At 38.6% G+C, this 24,902-nt stretch overlaps 1 protein-coding gene across 1 annotated transcript in view; it reads right to left on the bottom strand.

Annotated features, from left to right (window-relative positions):
* LOC134535932 (RNA helicase aquarius) overlaps nt 1-24,902 on the bottom strand; it is a 143,110-nt gene that overhangs the window by 32,611 nt on the left and 85,597 nt on the right. Inside the window, exons 7-8 of the mRNA XM_063375326.1 lie at nt 1,692-1,805; nt 248-351 (exon numbers count right to left, since the gene is read on the bottom strand). Of these exons, the coding sequence (XP_063231396.1) occupies nt 248-351; nt 1,692-1,805 (218 nt within the window). The remainder of the gene's footprint in view (nt 1-247; nt 352-1,691; nt 1,806-24,902) is intronic.

Below are 24,902 nucleotides of genomic sequence, written 5' to 3'. Positions count from 1 at the left end.
AAAACTTTAAAGAGGAAGCAACCAAATACCATTAAATGAAAAAATTACAGTATGCAAAAACTATGTTCACATTTATCTGCAGAGTATAAGTACAGGAAGACTAATGGTGCAGAATGATAAAACTACGTACTATATATGCCCTTATATCCACTAACCAAAATGCAAACAAATAAAACTGGAACTACATAAATTCCTCAAGACATATATAAAACAATTTCTGACACAAATGTGTCTCTTACGCTCTCACCTTAAAGGTCCGAAATGTTTCAGTAAATTATCCCGAGTGTCCACACTAGCCACGTTTGCCAGAGAGAAGCTCCTCAGATCAGGAAACTTTGCAAATGCTGCTTTCTGTAACACAATCACATATGTAATAAAAAATTTTCAAGCAAAAATAAAATGGCACTCATTAAGATTCCAAAATAGAACTATTCCCGAAAGTGTCAATTTAATATAACTGTATGCACATGAATGCTTATGGTATTATTTTTAAATTTACTTAGTTCAAAAAACTGTTCAAAACCTAGCAATTTGCTTTCACTACCAAATTCATTAATTTACCAACAAAAAAAAAGAGAATAAAATGCATATTTATAGGACTAGTAGGTTGGGTTTAAAGATAAAAGCTAAAAAACTAACTTTAAATAATGTAAATTCTTAACGTTAGTGTTTAAAACGTGTTTTGCCTTTGCTGTGTGAATTAGCATGCAGTTCTAATGTGTTGGGCAATAAAATATTGTATGTATGTGTATGAAATACTTTTTATGCACGCACTGCATTTTTTAATTTTATATGTGGATGGTATTATATATAATATAGTATATTTCATGCATACATACACACACAAACATACCCCCACATATATATGCCAGAAGCACTGGAAATATGTACTTTCATCATAGGACAATGGTTTCTTAATTGATAAAATTCTGAGTTGCATCTAAAAAAAAAAAAGGGGGGGGGGGGTAGGTTTTTATTTCCAATTTATGTTGTTTAGTCATCGGAAAAAATAGATGTGAAATAATACTTATAAAAATACGTTGAAGCTGTGAGTAAAGGAAAAATTGGTTGTCTGTAAAGTCGGTTTACGGACGATAGTTTAACGTGACGTCATAACAAAACATTGATGAAATGATTGCATACTTTTATGAATAAAATTGAATAATTTTTATTTAATTATCACTATTTTGTATGGATACAAAGAAGGAGTGAAATGAAATCTACAGTTTAATTGATAAATTTACTTATATTTGCACTCATTAATTCAAGTATGTTTATTACTTTAACGAAGAGATTATTTTAACTAAAACTTTTATACATGTTCGCTATTTAACTTCTTCCAATCTGTGTTGTTCTGTTGAGGATAGGACGATGATAAGGAAAAGTAGGAAACGAATGGGAGTGTTTCAAGTTTAATGTGCATCGAAAAAGTCAAATCGACGGTTGTTCCAAACGAGTGGAAGAGAGATAGATGCGGCGCAAGCGTACAATGAGCGTAACGGGACACGGCGTAACGGGACAATGTGCGTAACGGGACAATGTGCGTAACGGGACAATGTGCGTAACGGGACAATGTGCGTAACGGGACACCTTTTTCGTGCGTGTAGCCGGCATTCATCGATTTATTTGACGTCGTCACGTCAAAAATAGTTTTAAAATGAGTAAATGCCGCGCCGACTGCCTCCACCCACCTGCAAGGACGTGATGAGGGAGTAGTGGATCTGCGTCATGTCGTGGTCGGTGAGAGGGTCGCCCGTCTCGTCGCTGATCTCGAACCTCGAGTAGAACTTCAGCATGTCCAGCAACTGGAACAAGGACGCCCACACACACTCGAGCCGCGCTCACACGCAACTGGTCGTGGCATCAGTTGGACGTCTACCCGGCCACACACACGGTGTGCAGAGCTTTAGGGGGGAAAAACCCACGAGATTTGACAACTTCTCAACACACACACACACACCAACACACACACACCAACACACACACACGCGCTGCAGTACCCGGCGTTGCCCGGGCTGAACACAGGGTTGAAGGGGAACTGTTTAGAGATAAGATGTAGTTAGTAATTGTCTTCCTAATTTGAATGTCAAGCGTGCAAAATAATTTATATCACTTTCAGATCCCGACAGACGTTGTTCTGCCAGTTTATAGTTATTCACCTGGTCTGTATGTAATCTAGACTCTATAAAGCAATATAGAAAAAAAACTGAAAAATAAGGGATTACTAATATTGAAAAGATTCCATTATCTAGCTTATGATCGGCATGCATTGCAATGCCTCATTCAGTTTTGTTTTGTAATATGTTTGAAGTAGTTACACATATACAAATAATCTATCCATGTCTCTAAATATATATTTATCTCTATCTACATCTATAGTCCTATATATCTATGTATCTCTCTATCTGTATTTATCGCTTTATATCTACATAAATACCTCACACTATCTCTATGTATTCTATATGAGGGTACTGATTGCTTCATTGTTAATATCACACGGGTGTTTTTTACTTGTATGGGAAAATTAAGAATGATAAGGCATCTAGTGCGTGGCAACAATGTTAATAGGAAATAGGAAATAAACTTCTAGCGCCTGCGGCATTGTCAACACACACTTCGTACGTGTACTGCGTGTTGTATCTAACCCCCTCCAACGCATTTGATTCTAAATTGGACTTTTAGTAAGGATCCCTAATGTTATTGATAATATAATATAGACTATAGCCTTCCTCGATAAATGTACTATCCAACACTGAAAGAATTTTTCAAATCGGACCAGTGGTTCCTGAGATTAGCGCGTTCAAACAAACAACCAAACAAACTCTTCAGCTTTATAATATTAGTATAGATCAAAGCTGGTGTTGTTCTATGAATTATATTTGGGTATGAAACGCCCGGTAAAGGTTCTTAAAAGCACTCAAAAGGACTAGAGTTACATATTTTATCTTCATCTCTCCGCCACATAATGTTTATGGTTACGGCTCAAATCTCACATCTGCCCCACGCACGCCAGTTCAGAGTCTTCCGCTTAGAGGCGATAGCTCGCTAGAAGCACCAGCGAACGTCGCACTTATCATCTCGCCTCACCAACACAAACACATCCATAACTAGGCGGGGCCGCTTTAAGGATTTCATTTTGTGTTCTGTAACCAATTTTGACACCATATGTAATTTACTTATCTGCTGTTCGTAAAAGGCCAGGAAAATGCTGAAAATAACACTGGCCTCTCGAACAGCTTCATTGTTACTAGCTATTTTTTTTTTGTATTCATAGCTGGGAAAAACACAAAACTTATTCCTTGCTCTTATTTTCGAAAAATTTCTAAATTAAAATATGCAATAGTGAAAAGTATAAAAAAATTAAACACGACGATTGAACCTGACCCTTGCAATCAAACGTCACTTCATTTTAATGAGAAAAATTGACATAAGCGTTAGCATACCTGAAGCAGGTTGTTGCAATTCACGGCACCTAAATACACTTAAACTGACAATAAGATAAATATTATAAGTCATGATTTTGTTAGTCCTTTGAATCAGTACAATTCGGAATTGGTTCAAATTTAATTCGAGATTTTGGAAGCTTTGTTTGTCTGCATCACTGATCACAAGGCACTGTCAAAGTGTCACGAATATAAACATGTTTCTTTTACACCAAATCGTATCGTGTGTACATCAATATAAACTTATTTAAGCTATTTTTAAGGTAGAAGGTTCAATGAGGCATTAAGTCGTTTAAGTACTTAATGTGCGTTTTAAAAGCCATGAACCTGGCTAAGTGTTATTGTATATCTGAAGTAACGGGCAGTGAAGATTTTCACAAATGTATTCCAAAAAGTGTTCAGGTAAAGTCTTCATGGACCGTACTCCTTTCAATTCAATAACCACTGGCTCACCGTACAGCCCTTAAGCTCCTGTATAATTTGAAGGGTAGGTAGGAAAGAGTGAATAGCATCGAGTAACTTGCGAAAGTCGTTTAACCGACAGATGACTTACAGGTCTACCAACAGCCGCCCGACAAAGCTGCGTGGCGGCACGCGGGACCACAGAACAAGGAGGGAGGTATAGAAGTGCGACTCTTACAGTGGAAACTGAAACCATTTTTCGCGCGACATGTGACGCTATCTGTTGGGTGGGTCCATAACTACCAGGAAAAAAAAAACTCGGGATAAAGGTTCTTGTACAATGTTTTATGTTATTAACGTTAATTTATCTACTTGACGACTAATTACTTGTTAAAAGTGACCTCAACTATGCGAAAAACACTTAATTGTTTTTTTAAATAAAAAAGTCATGTTACGTATAAATGAGTAGGAGATGCAAACATTTCTAGTTTGCCAAACCACAAAATATGTAGCTACGAAAATAAAATTGAATTTAATTTTCATTTGTTTTTTGCCTGATAATAGCTTATGCATTACTTCTCACAATCAATGTAGCTATGTTAGCAATGTATTATGAAAGCCACCATCTAGCGGACGGACCCAAAACTGCTTGAAAAAATTGGTTGTCTGTAAAGTCGGTTTACGGACGATAGTTTAACGTGACAACGTCATAACGAAACATTGATGAAATGATTACATACTTTTATGAATAAAATTGAATCATTTTTATAGAATTATCACTATTTTGAATGGATACAAAGAAGGAGTGAAATGAAATCTACAATTTAATTGACGAATTTACTTTTATTTGCACTCATTAATTCAAATATATTTTATTACTTTAACGAAGAGATTATTTTAACTAGAACTTTTATACATGTTTGCTATTTAACTTCTTCCAATCTGTGTTATTCTGTTAAGGATAGGACTATGATAGGAAAAGTAGGAAACGAATGGGAGTGTTTCAAGTTTAATGTACCTCGGAAAAGTCAAATCGATGGTTGTTCCAATCGAGTGGAAGAGAGATAGATGCGGCGCAAGCGTACAATGAGCGTAACGGGACAATGTGCGTAACGGGACACTTTTTCGTGCGTGCAGCCGGCGTTCATCGATTTATTAGAAGTTGTCACGTCAAAAACGAGGTCTCAGTTTCGGCAATCGCCGAGTAGCCGGGTGCTGCACCAGGCCAGTGGAAGGAGTTTCCGCCGCTCGCCGAAGGAGCGCGCGCCTGCTCGTCCCAGGAACGAGGTTAGAAGGCCGCGCGGCGCAGAGTTCCAGTAAGATTCGCAATCTCCAGGGCCGACCTTCCTTGGAGGCGGCGTTGCCGGTCTTCCCGGCGAGAGAACCCACCCAATTAGACACGCGGGTGAGGGGCATCGAGTTGGCTGTCTGTCTGTCGTGTTACGGTGGGGTCTCACACGCCATCTTAGCTCTCGGTGTACGGGCATTTGGTAGGAGCCATTTTTTTGAACGTAACGAAAATGTGTAACCACGGTCCTGCAGTCTGTGGCGGATGGACGCGAACCAAAGTTCACAAATACAATTGGAAACTTTATAGTATGAACTGTTCAGTGAATTAAAAAAAAAGAGCAGTATTTTAATAAAATTCCTTGTCGTAAATCAGGTCCAAAGGCGGTGTTTAGCATTTCTTTAAAGTCTTTTTCGCTTTTATCGAAGCTGTTTCATCATAAAGTTTAACATTTCGCTATTCATAATTCAATGATTCGATGGTCGACGTACGTATCTGCTCCGGCAGTGAATTCTAGCGGCGGGTGTGGAAACTACGCGTGATTCGCGTCAAGAAATGTAGTAGAAAACACAATTTGCGCATACTGACCACGTTCAATTTCGATTTTCAAATCGTAAGTGTATTTGCAACATGAGAGCACACGAATTTGCTCGTTACCGAGGTTAGATGTTACACACATCACTGGCGAGTACTTGAACATTCGGTGACACACACACACACACACACACACACACACACACACACACATATATATATATATATATATATATATATATATATATAAACTATCGAGGGCTTCTCCTGTAAATTTAACGTGATAGTGCTGTTTGTATATTATATTTCAACTCAAATTTTCGTTAACATATATTACAATAGTATTATCTATAACGATAAAACGACGCGCAAGAGTTCGTAAGTTTTGATCACTTTCGTGTCCTTTAACAACTCGAAAATTATGTTTGGTAATTGTATGGAGAGTAGTTTTCGGTCCAACAACAAATGCAAGACAGCTATCTGAATATGTTAATGGGAAAAGCCCTTAATTAGTAGTTATGACGAAGAAAAAAACAAAATAACCAACTAGATAACTCGCAGCTGCGTAGGTGCTAAGGTTTTGCTATGAAGGATCGCTGACTATCGACAGCGAAGGCGACCTACCATCCCATCCCTGCTTGAGTGAGGCCCGATTTACCGGCTCGCGATTACCTCGTTCATGTTTCATAATTACACGAATTTAACTGCAGCTACTTCAAAATTGAAGTTAATCATCCAAATTACTCCCTTCTTTACTTATGCCTTAAGATTCAGTAGCTGACTGGCAGCCGGGTATGCGTCACTTCTTATCAAATCCAAGACCGCCCAAAAGTTTGGTGCGGACAACAATGTCCATGCGCCCGATCCACAAGCGTAAATTTCGTGGGTAGGGGAGGGGGGGGGGCAGGGGGTCGAGTCCACTGAAATATATATAAAAAAAAAAACACCACTGAGGGGGCCCATTAGTTCTTGCAAAATCACAACTGTGAAACGGGAATGATAAACGTACTCAAGCGGGCCTGCTCTGCACACACAAAATTTTTTTCTGTACTTTCAAAAAAAGATTCCTTTGAAAACCAGCTGCCATTTTTTTTTCCTTGTAATACTACAAGATAGACAATAGTAACTTTGTACAACGCATGGCTATGGTTATTTTTGCACATATGAAATACGTTTTTCGAGATAATGTTTCTAAATAACGTTTCGAGATAATGTTTCGAAATAATATTTCTTTCGAATAAGTGGCGCATAGTTTTGTATTTTAATTGATGCTTAATTCAGGCTTAATTTTTTTCAAACCATGGAAAAGATAATCAATATTCAATATCTGGACTATATTTTGTTTTATTATGCTTATTAATGTGCGCAGTTAACATTGGAAAGCTATTCAGGGAACAGTTTACAAATAACTAACTATTGGATGAACGGGGACCGCACAAAGCTTAAGTGCCCGGGTAAGAATCCGAATCCAGTATTATTGCGGACACTTTTTTGTACCGATACATTATTTTTCCATGTAAATGTACAAATTGACAAATATTTGTAATTTTACAAGAATCGTTGTTCCATTTAAAGTGTGGGAATATTACCGATTTTCGCCCCTGGCCCCATCGATGCCTGGTAGAATCTGCCCAGTCCAACTCTTCACCCGGACCATCCCCTTGTCCTGTACTTAACCTGCTTGTTTAATCCATACCCATATTCAACCCCGCATGTCTGTGCCCAGGGTTTTCCCCGTCTCTATGCAGGTTTCACCTGGGCCCACCTTAGGTAGTCTTAGTCTTCATCTAATACAGGGGAGTTAGGTCACTGCATAAAGGGTTAGTCATGACATTGCTGCAATGGCTGGCCAATCCCCAATAAGCACAAGCACATGATGCATGTCAGTCAGCATGACAAGGACGCACTTGAAAATAATTCCTTACCCGGGCCTCTCGAAATCAAAAACTTTTAGTTTAAGTTTGATTAGGAAAAAAAACTGAAGTTACATTCGGAAATTTTCCATTTAGCTGCGAAATGTCGCACGCCATGCAAGTGGGTGTGTGTTTATTAAAATATTTTTTTAGAAATTGTTGCCAGCCTATAGGAATATATATCGTTCTAGTCTCTGTGCTTAGCCTTGATTCCGACTATATTTGGTACCAATAGGTGGTTGTAATAATCCGCAAATGCATATATCTTATTTCGTTTATCTCTTACTACCACATACAACTTCCTTTAGATGTGAAAAGTACCACTCACTGTTGAAACTTTACACCTTAATTTTACGATGAATACTAGTTTAAAAAAATATCCAGGGATATTAAACAGGGATATCTTCATAAATTTATAAATAATTCTTCTTCCTTCCACTTTCATTTTTACCCTGCTCACTGTGAAGTTGGAGTGTGGAATAGGGCAGGATCTGGCAATAAGCAGCCGATGACGTCACCACGAGCGAACAGCGCGGATCTGTTTCTGCGGCACAACGAACGACGCACAGATGAAATCAGTACCACGCACAACTTAACCCACTTTTGCTGATGGATCAGAAAAAAAATAACCTTCCAAGGAACAACCAAGTGTGTTATTCTCAAACGGGAACACAACGTTGTGACGTTGCAGAAACATTACATTCAGTAGAGCACGTTACATTTAAAATGTACCCGAAACACAACGCGAATGCACGAAATAATTTTAAGGTTTAACATTCGACGACATCGAGGTGATTGGAGACGGATGAAGGTTAAAGCGATGCGAATGGAGCAGCGACAAAACGCAATGCAAAGTGGAGGAAACGAAAGTAACCTGAGGAATCCTGCCGGCTTACGGAAACGCCCGCCACGTTTCGCATTTGCGAAAAATTCCTGTTTCGTATTTATTTCTCGTCGAGAATCGAACCCTTTTCACCTTGGTGGGATCCGTGTCTCGACACATTATGTGCTGCATAATGCTTCACGAGTTCATTCCGTTAAGGATTCATGAAAAAGAGGAAAAAGTGTGTGCAGTGGGGAGGGGGGGGGGGGAAGGTTCATTAATAATTTGAGAATGTGAGCGCAGAAATCAACAAAATAACTCGATAAATAGCTCGAACGAATTTAATTGTCACGTATTCCACAAATATATATATATATATATGTGTGTTTTTTTTTCTGGTCAAAAATATATTCGTTATGTTAGATCTACAGTAACAATTCGTCATTGTACAGTATGGTGACAGTTTCTAATACTCCAATAACGATATTTTAAGAAGTAATCTATGTTCAGTTTGAGCTCTTTCATCGACCACAATCGGGAACCAGTTTTTTTACAATAACTACGCGTCGAGACACTGAAACGTAAACATGATTTATTTTCTTATTTCAGTGACTTGGAAGATACACAAAGTAAACGAACCAGATAACACAAGAACTCAACTATTAAAGTTCTGTCCAAGATCTACAGTCCGTAAAATATCATTGCTCTCCTGGAAATGCAAGCCAAATTGTGTCGGATACGTCACTTACAGGATTGCAACTTTGAATACTACGAACACCGTAAATAAGTAACGTCACTTTACCCATGACTCCTGCAGTAAACTAGTCAAGCTGAATGACAAATAGGGGTTGGCATTGATTTATTTTGTATTACAGCGATTTGTAAGGTGTCCGAAAACTTCCAGAACTTCGCGTTAGGTCGGAAAAAATTGCACTGTTCTGACTTTTTGGAATGTTGTTAGGATAGAAACCAAAAGTGTAAAACCAAGTTTGCTGCTTCGAAAGTCTTGTGCTGTATGGTGATCGAAAAACATCGAAATTTTAGGGTTTTTTTTTCCGTTTTTTGGTTTGTAACTTATAAAATGTGTATGTATATTACGAAGGGAAAAAAAGTCACCATGTACACTTTTAAAGTAGATCACATTTGCTACAATTTGAGAGCAACTGCTCCGTATACCCAATAGGTCCCGAGATACAGCACTTCAAAATTGGCAATTTTCCCCCAAATATAAATTGTAGGTCTAGCCATCTTCAGAGCATAATATCGGCTAAAATACTCATCCTACGAGGAAAGTCATGGGAAACGAAGTTGTAGAGCATTTATTTATAAACCCTGTAGGATCAATACTTCCCTTGTCATCAAGGAAAAAAGGAAACATTAAGGAAATCGGATTGTTCAAGAAATGGAGCCTTATGAATTGCAGGACTTTTTTTAAAATATATCCTAGCAACAATCCAAAAAGTCAGAACAGTGCAATTTTTTTGCGGCCTACGATGTTTTAAAAGACTGTTATAACTCGCAAAACATTTCTTTAACGAGTAAAAAAAACCGCTGGAAATCTGAAGGCAGACTTATTTTTTACTCAACCGCTTCTATTCCAACAAATACACATTGCCTGTCGACCTGCAGCAGCTTATGATGCAAATTGTGAACCGGTCAAAAAGTGATTGCATGAAAACGCAATAGCCCAACATAGCGAGTGAAGCCGTACTAACGGAAATTCTTCTTGGGCTGGCTTGAGTGCATGAGAAGGGGGGTGGGAGGGGAGAGGTTTCTGAAGGTTAGGCACCTCTGCCTGTGACCAACGAGCATGCAATCACACTCAGTTGAAAACAGGGTTGTGACTTAAATAATAATAAAAAAATTGGTTGTCTGTAAAGTCGGTTTACGGACGATAGTTTAACGTGACAACGTCATAACAAAACATTAATGAAATGATTGCATACTTTTATGAATAAAATTGAATCATTTTTATTGAATTATCACTATTTTGTATGGATACAAAGAAGGAGTGAAATGAAATCTACAATTTAATTGATAAATTTACTTTCCTTTACACTCATTAATTCAAATATGTTTATTACTTTAACAAAGAGATTATTTAACTATAACTTTTATACATGTTTGCTATTTAACTTCTTCCAATCTGTGTTATTCTGTTAAGGATAGGACGATGATAGGAAAATTAGGAAACGAATGGGAGTGTTTCAAGTTTAATGTGCCTCGAAAAAGTCAAATCGATGGTTGTTCCAATCGAGTGGAAGAGAGATAGATGCGGCGCAAGCGTACAATGAGAGTAATGGGACACAGCGCAACGGGACACTTTTTCGTGCGTGCAGCCGGCGTTTATCGATTTATTAGACGTTGTTACGTCAAAAAAAGGTGAGGCTATAGGAAGATTCAATATTTGACATATTGTTCCGACGCAAACGCATCGCTCGCGGGTGGGACAGCGCCTCGTCGCGTGGCAGGGTAAGGGGGGGGGGGGAGGAGGTAGTGAAGAGGATTGTCAACAGAGCCGCGGACTCAGAGGTTTCAAAACACGGCAGCCCCGCCCAAACAAGGGGCTTCTCGGGTGAGGTCGAGAGGCCTGCCGCGACCGCGACAAGCAGTCTTCGAGAGACTTCGACATGTGTGATGGCGAGGCGGTCAGGCGTTCTCTTAATTATTATATGTGCTAGGGTAGTAACTACACTGGTGGCGACTGCGGGCCCATGTGGTCCAAACCTGGCAGTAAAGTAATGTTGAACCTTCCTTGGTCTTGATTCTCCACGAGATCCCCTGTAGGAAGAAGAGAGGGTATAATAAAGGCTGGCCGAGAGACCAGTCAAGGCCTCTAGGTAAGGCTGCAACATACCAAAATGAATAGTTTTATGAAATTGAGAAGCCTACATGATTGGCCAGCCTGGTGCTACATGCAGTTTTTGTTTATCTTGGTTTTCTTACATCACATTCAGCTGCCAAAATGTTTGACTCAGAAAGGAATACACAAGTCCTGTTGTGACACACATCTGGTGGGAGCAACGACTAGATCCTAGTGAGATCTGTCCCTATACACTAGACAGAAGACCAGAGTTGGAATATCGGGGCCTTTCTATCCTGAATTATAACTCCATCCATGGAATCCAGAAATCAAGAGGCAAATGCTGGAGTGGTTCCTTAAAACAGCCCATGGCCGATATCTTCAGCAGTTTCCTTGGACTATGTTGAGCCAAAGCACGACACATTCGGCGTGGAAAGCTGCAGATAAAACCACGACATAAGAAAACCGCTGGACATATCAGAGTGGTGTCTGTTTACGAAACATATTTAACAAACACGTCGAAGGCGGATGATCAGTTTTGTTTCCGTATTTCGATTTTAAACGGCATTTTCATAACAATAAATATGGCTAAAACGCGTGCTTTCAGAATAAGTTCTAGGCAAGAAACACAAGGTACAGATTACTGAAAGCGCCTTTATCTACATTTATCCGCCACATAATGTTATGGTTACCGCTCAAATCTCACAGCTGCCCTATGCACAACGTTGACTGCGCGCCAAAAAAAAAAAAAAAAAACCAACCCATACGATTGTCTTTTTCTGCGTTTTTAGTTGAAAATGTTTTTTTTTTTTTTAATGTTAAGGCGCCTCTAAGCGCAATGCTCTGCACAGAAAAAATAAATCTTCTGTACTTCACAAAAGATTCGTTGGATGAAATACGTTTTTCGATAGTATTTATTACGAAAATTGGAGCATAATTTTGTATTTTAACTGATGTTCCATATAAGCATAAAAATTTTTTAATGATAATCAAATATATACATTTTTATAATAAAACCTATCCCACGTCCGTCTGGAATAACGAAGCTTTGTGATCGGTCCACTGGTTCAGGAAACCAAAAAAAACAACTCGCTCCCTCCATGCAGTATCACGGACGTGTCCTCCGACACCCGGACACGGCGCGTGCCGAGGTCACGCCCCAGCCGTGCCGCCGTGCCCGAGGGGCTGCGCCCCGCTGGTGACGTCACGCGTGCTCACGTGCGCTCACGTGCGGGCGTGATCTCCCTCCCGCAGAACATCCCCGCTCTTGGGCTGGGTTCACGATCGATTAACAAAACACAAGCGAGCGCACAGCAGACCATGCGCACGACCGTGCGAAATCGATTCACAATCGAAATATCACTGTTAATTTCTTCTCGGAACCAGTGGCGGATACAGAAAAATCTCAAGGGGGGGTGGGGGGGGGGGGAGCGCAGGTCTACCTCTTCCACACACTCCCTTGTTACGTTACCTTGGTTGCTTGGATGCAGCCAGAGATCTTTTTCCAAGCTCTATCCGTTTCATTTACGTCTCGCCCGAATATTTGCTGTTGTTGGTGCATAATTGTGTGCTATATGTAGTTAAAATGGCCAATTGTGCAGTATACAAATGTCAAAATCACTACAGAAAAACTAAAAATTCTAGTCACATGCAAAGCTTAATAAAACTTTATTCAAACTGTTTCCAAGACATGAAGTCGTTAAAGGTAAGTGTATGAATTGTATAACATCGGCGGCCGGGTGCGCGCCCTCCCCTTGCCAAGAACCATGCTTGGTGCTGGGCTGCCCTGGTCAAGGGGGGGGGGGGGCGCCCCCTGCGCCCCCCCTATAAATCCGCCACTGCTCGGAACCCATACCTTATTAGTAGAGACCGGAAAAATTCGCGGATTCATTTCACACGACAGCCTGAGATTCAAATAGTTATACCTCAGTGCTGCCTCTGCTATTGGCTCACAACTCACCTGGATGAAGAAACACTCAACCGTAGCTGTATCGAATCACAGGCCGTTACGTTGGGACACCTCACAAGACAGCAGCCAATGAGAGGGTGGCATTTGACTGAGTGTACGTATAACAATAAAGTTCATTCTAGAGGTCATGAAACCCGCGAATTTTTCCGGTCCCTACCTATTAGGTTTTCCGAAGTAGGACATGAAAAAGATACATAATCTCTTCTTCTTACTAGTATGCCCAACCTGGCTCGGTCACTGGGGGAGTATTGATGTTGAGTAGGCCTGTAGGCTTAAACAATGTGTTCATTTCAGGATGAAATTTCGGGATGTATCCGACATCTGTTGGCAGTGTAATTAATTAAGTAACTAACTATGTTAACTACCAAATGATTATCCCGTGACATCTGACCAGCAATTTGTTAGCACAGTTTTTTTTAACATATAAATAAATCAGGGTTATATAAATTTCTTCAGTTAACCATTTTAACCACGACACATGTTTTCTATCTAAATTTTTTGCTAGCGACTTTTAAGAATAAATTTTTTTAAGCAGAAATTACACCTGAGCATTGAAATAATTCGACGATTTCTTGCCACAATATGATTGACGAATACAAACAGTTCTATAGTCCCACCAAAATGGCATCCTAATCTACTCTCATTGGTTGTTGCGGCATGCGTCCGTAACAGAAATAAATACTTATATATTCATTTCCCTTCCATGCGCACGACCTCTCTCCCGTCCTATGCGCTGTTGTGAATGGGTAGGATCGAAAACATGGCGGTCAAATCTTGTGCGCTCGACCCACTGTTACTGTTACTGTTTCAATTGTGAATCCAGCCCTACAGTGGAAACTGAAACCACGTGACGCTATCTGGTGGATGGGCCCATAACTATTAGAAAACATTCTCGGGCGGGAGGTCCAAATCCAAAAGTGTTAGCTTTATAATCATATTGATAATTCAACTACTTGACGACTAATTGCTTAATAGAAGAATATTACTGAGCAAAAAAAGGAAACTGGTTTGTAATAAAAAAAAGAAGCTTGCTCTATGAAAATCAGTAGGTGATGGAGAGTTTCTGGTATGCCACACCACACAAAATTTGTGGCTATCAAAATAAAATGAAGGAATTTTTCACTGGTTTGTTTGCATTACTTCTCACAACCAATTTAGCTATGTTAGTAATAAATCACGAAGGCTGTTCTATAGCGAGTGTGCCCAAAACCACTTCAAAAACTAGGTCTTAATCACGGAAATTAAGAGTTTCTCCCCCATGATACCCTGCGGACGGAGATATCACCGGAGGTCACATCACGAGCGAGTAATTGTAATGCGCAGGGGCGGGCATTTTCCCCCGAAAAAATTCTGAACGCCCGTTAGACTGCAACAAGGCATGTTCTGCGCCAGCGGTTTCTTCCTCGCAACTGTCGACCGTCTGTAAGAGAAGCCACTGTCTTATCTTACCGAGCCACTGAGGACGCGTTTGCTTCCGCACGAAATTACTGTGATTGGTGTTTTAACTTTAAACATGTACCTGACATAAACTTACCCAACCACGAGAGACACGCGATGCTATGGTGTTTTAACTATCAGCTAGCTAGAAATCTTTTCGCGAAAAATATCATGCCCCTATATGAGATTTTTTAAAGCTCAATTTGCGAGATCCAAAATGAAATAGTATATAGCATACCTGGATGTTTTTAATTTTAAAACAGTATATACTTTGCATTATAAATACTGTACAAAATTTAAAATAACCATGTATCTTAAATAATTTATGATTTAAAGGAACAGTACAAACTAAATGTAAACTTTCTGAACCTGGTTAGATTTTAGTAATGAATGTAGGCCTAAATATTATTTTGTTTCAAATGTGTTTATCTAAGTTTAGTAATATCTAACTTTTACCCATGGTATCTTTTGATATGTAATTTGTCAATGATTTCATGTAAAACTTACTTGTTCCATATATTTTCTACAATAGTTAAATACTCTAAGGAATGTATTCAATAAATATATAAAATAAAATAAAGTTTCTGCTGAAATTACTTGATATTTGAAATATTTAAAAGTATTTTTTGATAAAATTTTAAGGCGTCTGGAGAACTTGTGCGGTATTTACATAAATCATGTAACAATCTGGCCGGTTAGCGGGGAAAAATCATTTCTATGATCAACAGGAAGTATATGCACCTGCGTTTCCATTAAGCAATTCACATTAATTATCTGCCATATGGCCTTATTTTCTGGATTTTTTTTGAGGGGGGGGGGAAGGGGGTGCGTGTCTTAATATAGTTGAAGAAGCTCACTTGCCATTCGAACAGCTGGCTATTTCGAACACAGCTAAAGATGGATCATCACTTGTAAATGTTCGTTCCTAGAGAGTCTCTGAACGGACGGAATAAGGTACCCCACCAGACGTGTTAGCCTACCCAGTGAGAGAGTGCGAGTTCGATTCCCCATCAGAGAAAAACAATTTAATAGCGTACTTCTGGACTGATTTCGTAACTACAGGTTTAAGGAATCAATACAACGTGCTTGCCATTTCTCCACAAAGCTTTGATACGAAACACCTATGATTCTGTCCCGATCTTTTCTAAGTCGCAGACACGAACGGCACCTTTCTCTGTTTTTTTCTTCTTATTTTCCTTTGCGTCTTGTCAACGGCGAAATCATCAGGGGCGGACAACGGAGTCCGATGGACTCGCATCCCTAGAGGACCTGGATTCCAACCCCGCTCTGGCCACCCTGATTGTTTTTTACGCGGTTTCCCGGAACCACTCCAAGCAAAAAGTCAAAATGTCGAGACGTGGATTGCTTCCCGACCACAGCTACGGCCGAATCCTTCTCCGGCGTGCTTGAGTGGCATCGCAAGTCGCGGGTGTATCTGGGTTAGTGAGGCGGAATTTTAAAGTGCTTCTAATGCGGTATCGCCTCTAAGCGCAATGCTCTGCACAGAAAAAATAAATTTTCTGTACTTTCACAAAAGATTCCTTGGATGAAATACGTTTTTCGATAGTATTTATTACGAAAATTGGAGCATAATTTTATATTTTAACTGATGTTTCATATAAGCATAATTTTTTTCATGATAATCAAATATTTATATATTTTTTTGTTTATTATGCAAATTACTGCGCGCAGTTAATATTGGAAAGCTCTTCAGGGAAAGGTTTACAAATAACTTTAGCTACTACTCTGTACCAGCAAAAGTGCTCGGGAAGTCTTTGGGTTGCGTGGAACTTCCAAGCTCGCCAGTTTCCATGCTTACTCTTCCAAAGGTTATTTTAATAATTTAAATTTTAAAAAAAAATTGCAATTTTAATAGATTTATCAATATAAGTACATACAAAACTTAAACTAAGAGAAACTCAAAAAAGTAATTACGGTTTTGACACGAACTGTGGACTGAGTCCAGACATGTTCTAGTATTTTTTTTTACAGAGTAAAGAGTTGAGCGAAAAAGGCTAATATCGCACTTGTCGTTAGGGCCGTGGGGAGACACTTAAAACGTGATCTGGGCGTATCGCATTACTTGTAGGGCTTCCAATGAATTGTACGAGAAATATGCTTATAATTCCCCCCCCCCCCCTTCTTTCGACAAGGGTTTGCTTGTCGCTCAGTAACCACGAACCCTGGACACACCATACCGAAGGCTGTAGGTTCTTTTCTTATATATAACCTCTCTCCATTCACCAAAAGACAACTCTCTAGATTTCCGAGAACTTAATAATCATCAATGGGATTCAAGATCAGATAAGGTAGACCATCTGAGGTAGAGGGGAGGGGTGTGAATGAGGGAGGGAGGGGGGATAGGAGGGAGGGAGGGAGGGTAGGATGGAGGGATAGTAGAAGGGAAGTAGGGCAGGAGGGAGGGAGAGAGACTACCAAGAACGATGACCACGAAATAAGCACTGCGAACATGATTCCCAACTTCCTGGTTCAAACCCCCGCCAAAGAAACTGTTCTCGGAATAGTAAAGAGTCAACCATAGACCAGATCCATCTGATGGATGACAAACGGATTATTTGCAATAGAACAGTCACAATCATGTCATGATAGATGCAGCTCGTACTCTTTAAGTTTTTGAGGTTTTAAAACCTCGCGTGGCTTTGTTTACACGAGTTTAGATGGCTAAATAGTGCATCTTATTAACAGTTCGTACATCTTAATAAATTTTGCGTAAAATTATTACTTTATATAAAATTCAAACGTCACAGTGTTTACATAATCTGATTTTCATATTTCTAATGGGAAAATTTGAGCAGAAGTTAGCATTTTTTTTTTAACTTATACTTCTTTAGGCGCATTATGAAAACATGAGTGAATTTTTACGATGCACGCGCCCCATGCGGATAAATTTTTACGGGATGAAAATAAGACCACATACAAAAAAAATTCCCTTTAGGCACAGCCTACAGGAGTAGGTAGATTTCGAAGTACCTATTTATTATGGAAATTTTTTGAAAACTTCTATAAACATTCTGGAACATTTTAAGAACTTAATGTAAATAACATATTTATGTTCTCCAACATTACAAAATTATCAATTATATATGTGCTACATTTTCATGCAGCAAAAATAATATTTTTAACTCAACGTGTCTAGCATTCAACAGTTTACAACGCAGCATTGAATAGCTTAAAATGAATGTCATATTATATGCCAACTAAGGTAATTATTTAATGTTTTTGATCTTCAAACAGTATTTTTCATCCCTTGCACGAATAACGTGATCGTATAAAAATTTTATTTGCACCAAGGTTTAAGATTGTATTAAGACGGTTTAAAATAAATTCAAACGAAATTGATACTAAGAATGCTTTGAATTTTTATTTAAATTTCAACCCATGTTTTTACGGTAATAATTCGTTTCATCAAAAACTGTTTCAGCCAAAGTTTTAGATGAAGTTTACGATTCATAAAAAAATTATAACGGATATGGTAGAATATCCATTTAAAAAAAAGTAATGATTATTTTTTGCTTTCAAACCTTGTTATTTCCACCCTTTGTAGTATTGGTTGGTTAAATAAAAAAATAATTTTAACAATAGATTTAGTCAATATTTAGAGAGTTAAATAAAAATAAGATCTGATTCGATAGTGTACCGGGTAGGGAAAATTTATTTATTTTCTCATTCCAACCCCAGGTTTTTTCAGCCCCTTACAACAATAAATTGTGTATTATCGAAAATTGTTTGAGACAAAAGATTTAGTTAAAAATTATAACATTTATAAGCAATTTGAACGGATTTGATGGTTGTTAAAGTTGTAAACTGTCCCTGAAACGCGTGGATATTTTTAGCTATATTTATGTATGCATTTCTTGGGGTTGGATTTCTTATCTGTGAACCCATTTGTCTTTACTAATTAGTAAGAAAAGACATTCTATATTTAACTGAACATTAATTACTTATCGCGATGACATGTCAAACTGCGTAAACTATGACACCGTGCCAAGGTCCGGCCGACAAACATTTCCTCTGAGCTACCAGCTGGTCTATCATAAGAGGCACGTCGCATGTCGTGCAGCTTATAAGGTCACGAACGACTTGGCTTGGCTAATAATGTCCAAACAAGGTGACCACTTGATTGACACGAGGAACTTAATGCTGTCATATGAAAATAAAACTCCTCCGAGACAACATTACAAAATATGACTATTAGAGGCAATCGTGATGATGATGATGAACACGATCGTCACCTCCTGATCAGAATAAAACTAAATACACAATTCCGTCGGGAATCTCGTTTGTTTCTCTGCTACTGTATATTGCAGAGATGTAGCTAATCGGGAAACAGATAAAGGCCAAAAGTAATACGTTGATTCAAGACGTTATTTATTAATAATAAAAATATATTGTAATTCACTTTTAGTAATAACAAATTTTAATTTCCTGAGATGATATATTATGAGTATGTGTATTTTAAATGTGAATTTAATAATTTTTTTTTGTGTTCATTTTCTTAGTAGAAGAATTTTTTGCTTGTTATTTTATTTTGAATGTATCAACTTTTCAATGTGTTGCGTATGATTTCTTAAAAATCCGCGTCTAAATTTCACACTTATTTTCTTCCCTTATTTTTTTCTATATTTATATTGTTTGTATTTGTATTTGTTTTATACTTGTTTAGTGCAAGCCTATTTTGGATTACGTCTGTTGGCCGGCGCTTAATAAATGTATAAATAATGAAATAAATATAAATAAAAAGACATATCGATGTATCTTCGGTCCGCCCGCGGTTGAAACTCTGAATTGAACAGATAATACCAGCCAGAGGTTACCAGAGTTGCTACAAGCTTGGGATTCCACAATTCCCTGGCTTTTCCAGGTTTTCTAGATCTGAACTGATATGTTTCCCTGAGATTACAGACGTAAACAAATCCCGTGGTCCACATTGTGTTTCTTTCTACAGGGAAAGAAAGTTGTATTATATCGTTAAAATTTCACCTTAAAAAAATTAATTTTAACGTCGCTTTAGATGAATACACATGTTTGTAGAATTGCTATATATTCACCTAAAACTATCGAAAGGTTATCAAACTTTTATGCAAAAACGCGGAAAAAAGTTTTTTTTTTCATCCCTTGTGTTTACTGTACCTATAAGTCCCAGGATTTCACGGAAGTGAAAATCAACTGAATTTCGTGATATTAAACGTTTCAGCATTTTTGAGATGACTAAATGTCGGCGGAAGTGGTATTTTCCGATTAATTTTGATGTCACAATAAAATATTCCTGAAATATATTTTGATTACCTGGACTTTATCAGGCATTCCCAGAGCAATTCAATTTTCCTGAATTTTCCGTTTTCTATACCTGTAGCAACCCTGGTTACAGATAACAGTGAAATCCATGCAGGTCTCTAAAACCAAGTCTGAATTCACATTATTTCATTGACCACTAAAGCTCAACCTATACCTATTTCCACAGTCATGGACTACTATGAAGGTATTTTTTCTGTGAAATTGTGTCTAGTTATAGAGCTGTAGTCACTCTCGTTAGCGAAACAAGCCGTAAATTCGTACAGTATAGTGCCAGAACTTTTGTTTAATAGCTCCTAATAATCGTAAAAACATCGACCATTGAGTGAAAATTGTTACACTAACATGTCAAAAACACACATGTAACAAAAAAAAAAATGTGAGCGAGTCTTTTAACACTCGCCAGTGATCTGTAAACAATTAACCTCGGTAAAGAGCAAATTAATGTGTGCTCATGTTGCTCATGCTGCAAATAAACTTATAAGAAACACGGACACGAATATTAACGTAGATTTTTTTTAAAATAATTCCAAGCGAGTGATAAATATAACAATAAATAAAAGGCCCGCTTTTCAAGTACCAAAATTTCTAGGCACACTTTCAGCACCGCCGCTAGAATTCGCTGCCTAAATATTATGAAATAACCAAACAAACGAGTTGAGCTATGTATTTTACCACTGAGCTGAAGAGACGCGCCAAAACTTTGCGCAGAATACTGGGTTATCGATGTTGCAATCACAGTACTCGATTATAACGTATCTTTAAAGTTGCGATTATTTCTTCAAATAACTATTTAAGTTCATAAAATGTATTCCAGGACAGTTTAGCTTGTCATAAAAACTTATTTGGCACACTTATTCGCTTGTCACGTCCCCCGATGTTCACGTAAGCGACTATATACAGGTTAATGCCGCCACACGAGATCGGCTGTCCGGACGAGTTGGGCTCGTGGGTAAAGCAGAAACGATCGCATATGCGCATAAAAATTGCGTCCACGATGCGCGCGCACTTCATTACATTTCCGTTGTTTACCAAAATTTCACCCGCAATGCTCCTAAGAACGCATAACATCAATAATAAAAAAAACTCTCCGCACGCCCGAGTATTTTTCGCCGACGAGTAACTTGTAAATTCGTTCAATGTAATTGAGCCTTTTAGAATGAAGCGTTAATGTACCCACGACCGATAACACGTACACATGAACGGCTGATGTATGATGGACGGATAAATTATGGCTTAACATCTAGTCGACATCGAGGACATTACGAACCTGCCGACCAATCAGCAACCGCGGCCCCACATAATGGGAAGAATAGAGAAATTTAAAGCCATGCTCGAATGTGCCTCATTAATAAACTACATTTATTGGTATGGCGAGTATTTTCGCAAAATAAAAAAAAAATTGTCCCTAATAATTAGGGCTCATGTTATTTTACAGAGCTGTACAATCACCACAAACTTATCAAAGTTAAAATTATTAACAAAGCAACGCCTGTCATTACGTTTCTCAGCAACATAAAAACATAATTTACAAAACAAATACTTTTTATTTGTTGCCAGAGTTAAGAAAGAACCGTAGGAAAAGGCACATTTCGTAGTTCCTAACTTTATCGCATATAGTGTTTCTGCGAGACTTCAAAATTCGCACGCCATAAATAACCATACTTAAAATTTACAACTGGCGAATATGAATACAGCTTAAACAAACCACCAATTAGATTAAATTTCAGCTAGCTATACATCCTTATGAAACCAACAGCACGAGACAAAAACAATACAAAGAAGAAAAGTATTAATCGTTAGTTTTCTAGTCTCTATACAGTCAAGGAAGCTAGTAAAAATATAGCTGAAGTACTAACAAAAAAAATCAAATATAAAACATAAACAGCTCTTCGTAGTTGCGCTATTCGTTTCCGTCCATTCAAAAAGAGTGAGGAAATGAAACCTGAATGAATGTTTGCAAATTCCCCGAAGCAAGGCTAAACTCCTTTACATACAATTTCTCGAACTCCTGGCTACCTCATGTGCTCACTGAAGTAAATCCAGTCGGCTGAATGAACTGCTGAGTAGAGTGGTTTGCGCAAAGCGTTGCGTAACCAAATACCAAGAACAACCAAGGTTGTGCAGGAGTAAGAAAATACAGCGTGGAAGGGAAGAAACGAAAGTACGTAATAAAAGAGGAGTGGGACGAGGAAACAAAGTAGCAGAGAGGAAAATAAAAACTACACAAGTTTTTTTTTTTTTTTTTCACTTCTCGTCTACGACGTAATTTAGAGACGGATGTCCATCACACAAGTAAGGGAATGAAAGGAACGAATTACGTTTGAACATCCTAGATTTGAGGTAAATAAGGTTTCCCGCTTACGGACAAATTCCGAGGTTTGATCCGGATATCAAAATATTTGGTCCCAGCACTTTCCGGGAGTAGTTGCAGGAAACTCAATGCAAAACCACTGTAAACCAAAACCTGCAATGATGAGCCGGGATTCGAACCTGAGTTCCCCAGAATGCAAATCACCCAGAAGTCATGCCGTGACCTCGCACGCCGTGCGACAGAGAGAGAACGTTAGTGAAAGAGAGAGAGAGAAAAGAGAGAGAGAAAAAGAGAAAGAGAGAGAAAGAGAGAGAAATAGAAAGAAAGGGAGAGAGAGAAAGGGAGGAAAAAGTGAGAGAAGGAAAGGGAGAGTGAGAAAGGGAGAGTGAAAAGGAAGAGTGAGAAAGGGAGAGAGAAAGGGAGAGAGAAAGGGAGAGAGAGAGAGAGAGAGAGAAAGAGAGAGGTGCAGCATGGCGACAGCATGCGTGCTATGCCACGACACCGCCTCCACAGCGAGTGCGACTGCGCACTGTGGCGGCAATCAGACGCACCCACCAGTAGAAAGAATAACCGCGTCCAAACACACCCTGCTCAGCGCACGACGTTCATGTGGGAATACTATGCAGGCCATCTTTTTTTTTTACTCTTGTTTGACAGAGTTACTTCAAAATGTAAGGTGAATTAGCGTTAACTAGAAATGAGCCAATGAAATCTTTAGTATTTGAAGGATTCAATATTCGAGGAAAAATATTCCAAGAAATTTTTTTTAGAGAAAATAATGTAAATTAAAAAATTAACACTGATAACCTCGTTACCATTTATAAAAATTTATTACATGAATAACACACTTAAACGGTTAATCGTTTTAACACCGTACTTAAATTTTATCAATTTTTTGTACAGTATTTTATTTTAGTCCCTTAAAACCTAGATTCGGATTCGAGGGGTATATTCGAAGTATTCTTTGGGATTTGAATTCGAGATTCAGATTCGAGAAAACTGGGATCTAATCTATTTTTCCTGAAATATCAGCATGCGTCTAAAAACAAAACAGAAAAAATGTTGTGATATCTACCATTAAAACTTCTGAAAATGTATAAACATGAATATGTAGAATAGTAAAATCTTTTTTTTCTTCAGATGTTGACTAACTGCAAAATGTGTTGAATAATACACAGCAGGCAAAACACACACAAGAATATTAGTCTTCACGAGCAGGAGATGCAAATTAAAGTAAGTGGGCTCGAAAGACTACTTCTGGCTACAACCAAGGAACCAGGGAGGGGAAGAAATCTGGGCTTGATACACCTCCCCCCCCCCCCCCCAATATCATCTTAACACCGCGGACGCAGTTATGTACCCCCTCTCTTCCTAACTAACACCGCTGACGCAGTTATGTACCCCTTCCCTTCCTAATACCGCGGACACAGGAATGTACCCCCTCCCTTCATTCGTAACACCGCGGACGCAGTGACGTACCCACTACCCGCCTTCCTAACATCCCGGACGCAGTTATGTACCCCCTTCCTTCCTAACACCGCGGACGCAGTGATGTAGTAGCCCGGTAATATGTAACTTGTCGCTCACGCAAGTACTTGCAGTCACGTCTTCCCAGCCTGGCAGCGGGTTTGCCTATTCATGGATGATTTTGGTAAGTATGGGGAGGATAAATGCAATGCTTCCAGCAGGGGTATCGCCCCTAAGCTAAAGGCTCCGAACTGGTGGAGTCTCTACATCGTGCATACGATAACTATGAGATCTGAGTGATAATCATAAGATGTTATGGCATAAAAATGAAGAAAAAGGTGTATTGCCAGTCCTTCGTGTGCTTTCAAGAATCACCACTGGGTTTTTGTCATACCTACATATTTTTTGAAAACACATGTTTCAGTTATTTTCATTCTTCTAAAAATACAGTTGAAAAACTAAATTCGGAATCAGAACTATATAATCCAACCTTAACGTATTCCTAATTGCTTTTCATGAACACACATGACTAGAATATCTTGGGGAGTTATAATGGGACATTTTATTTCGGTACTTATTCGATCAATTTAGCTCACAGACCTTGAGGGTTTTAACGCACAGAGTTGCGATACGTTATGGATTTTTTAAAAATCAGTAGAAATTTCCTAAACTTCAAAACGCAAAGGTGCGCTGATGCTCATTTCTGAGCGCAGCGGCCATGGCGCATCTGAAGCTGTCATAAAGGTGTATTCTGCAGTGTTTTGCCGCTTCTTCCGCAGTAACAAATACCCGGTGAAACCATTTCACGACTTTTCATTACTTTTCAATGCATTTTTCTTAAAAGTATTTCCATCAAAGGATTATTTTTAGTTTAATTTAAGCAAAATCTAACGTAATGCTAAATAGGTACATTCGCTGGAACGTGCCGGTTTAGTGTTTAAAAGATAAAACCTTTACAGAGGATTTCCACTTGATTTAAGCGCAGGTCAGTCGAGACAAATTAGGGGCCCGCGACACTTTTTCTGGGCCTCCTCCCCAATATCTAATTTACAACTTTTCAAACGCCACAATTAATTTAAAAATAAATTAAAGTCTGCAAACATTAACACTGGCAAAACTGTATACGTAACCTGCGTGTACAGCATAAATTGTATGATTTCCAAACAATACATTGAGCAAAAAATTGTTATTTTTCC

Source organism: Bacillus rossius, chromosome 10 (genome assembly GCF_032445375.1).
Source record: "Bacillus rossius redtenbacheri isolate Brsri chromosome 10, Brsri_v3, whole genome shotgun sequence".
Classification (NCBI taxonomy): domain Eukaryota; kingdom Metazoa; phylum Arthropoda; class Insecta; order Phasmatodea; family Bacillidae; genus Bacillus; species Bacillus rossius.
Note: the sequence above shows the minus strand (reverse complement) of the source record. Positions and strands in the feature narration are given on the sequence as shown.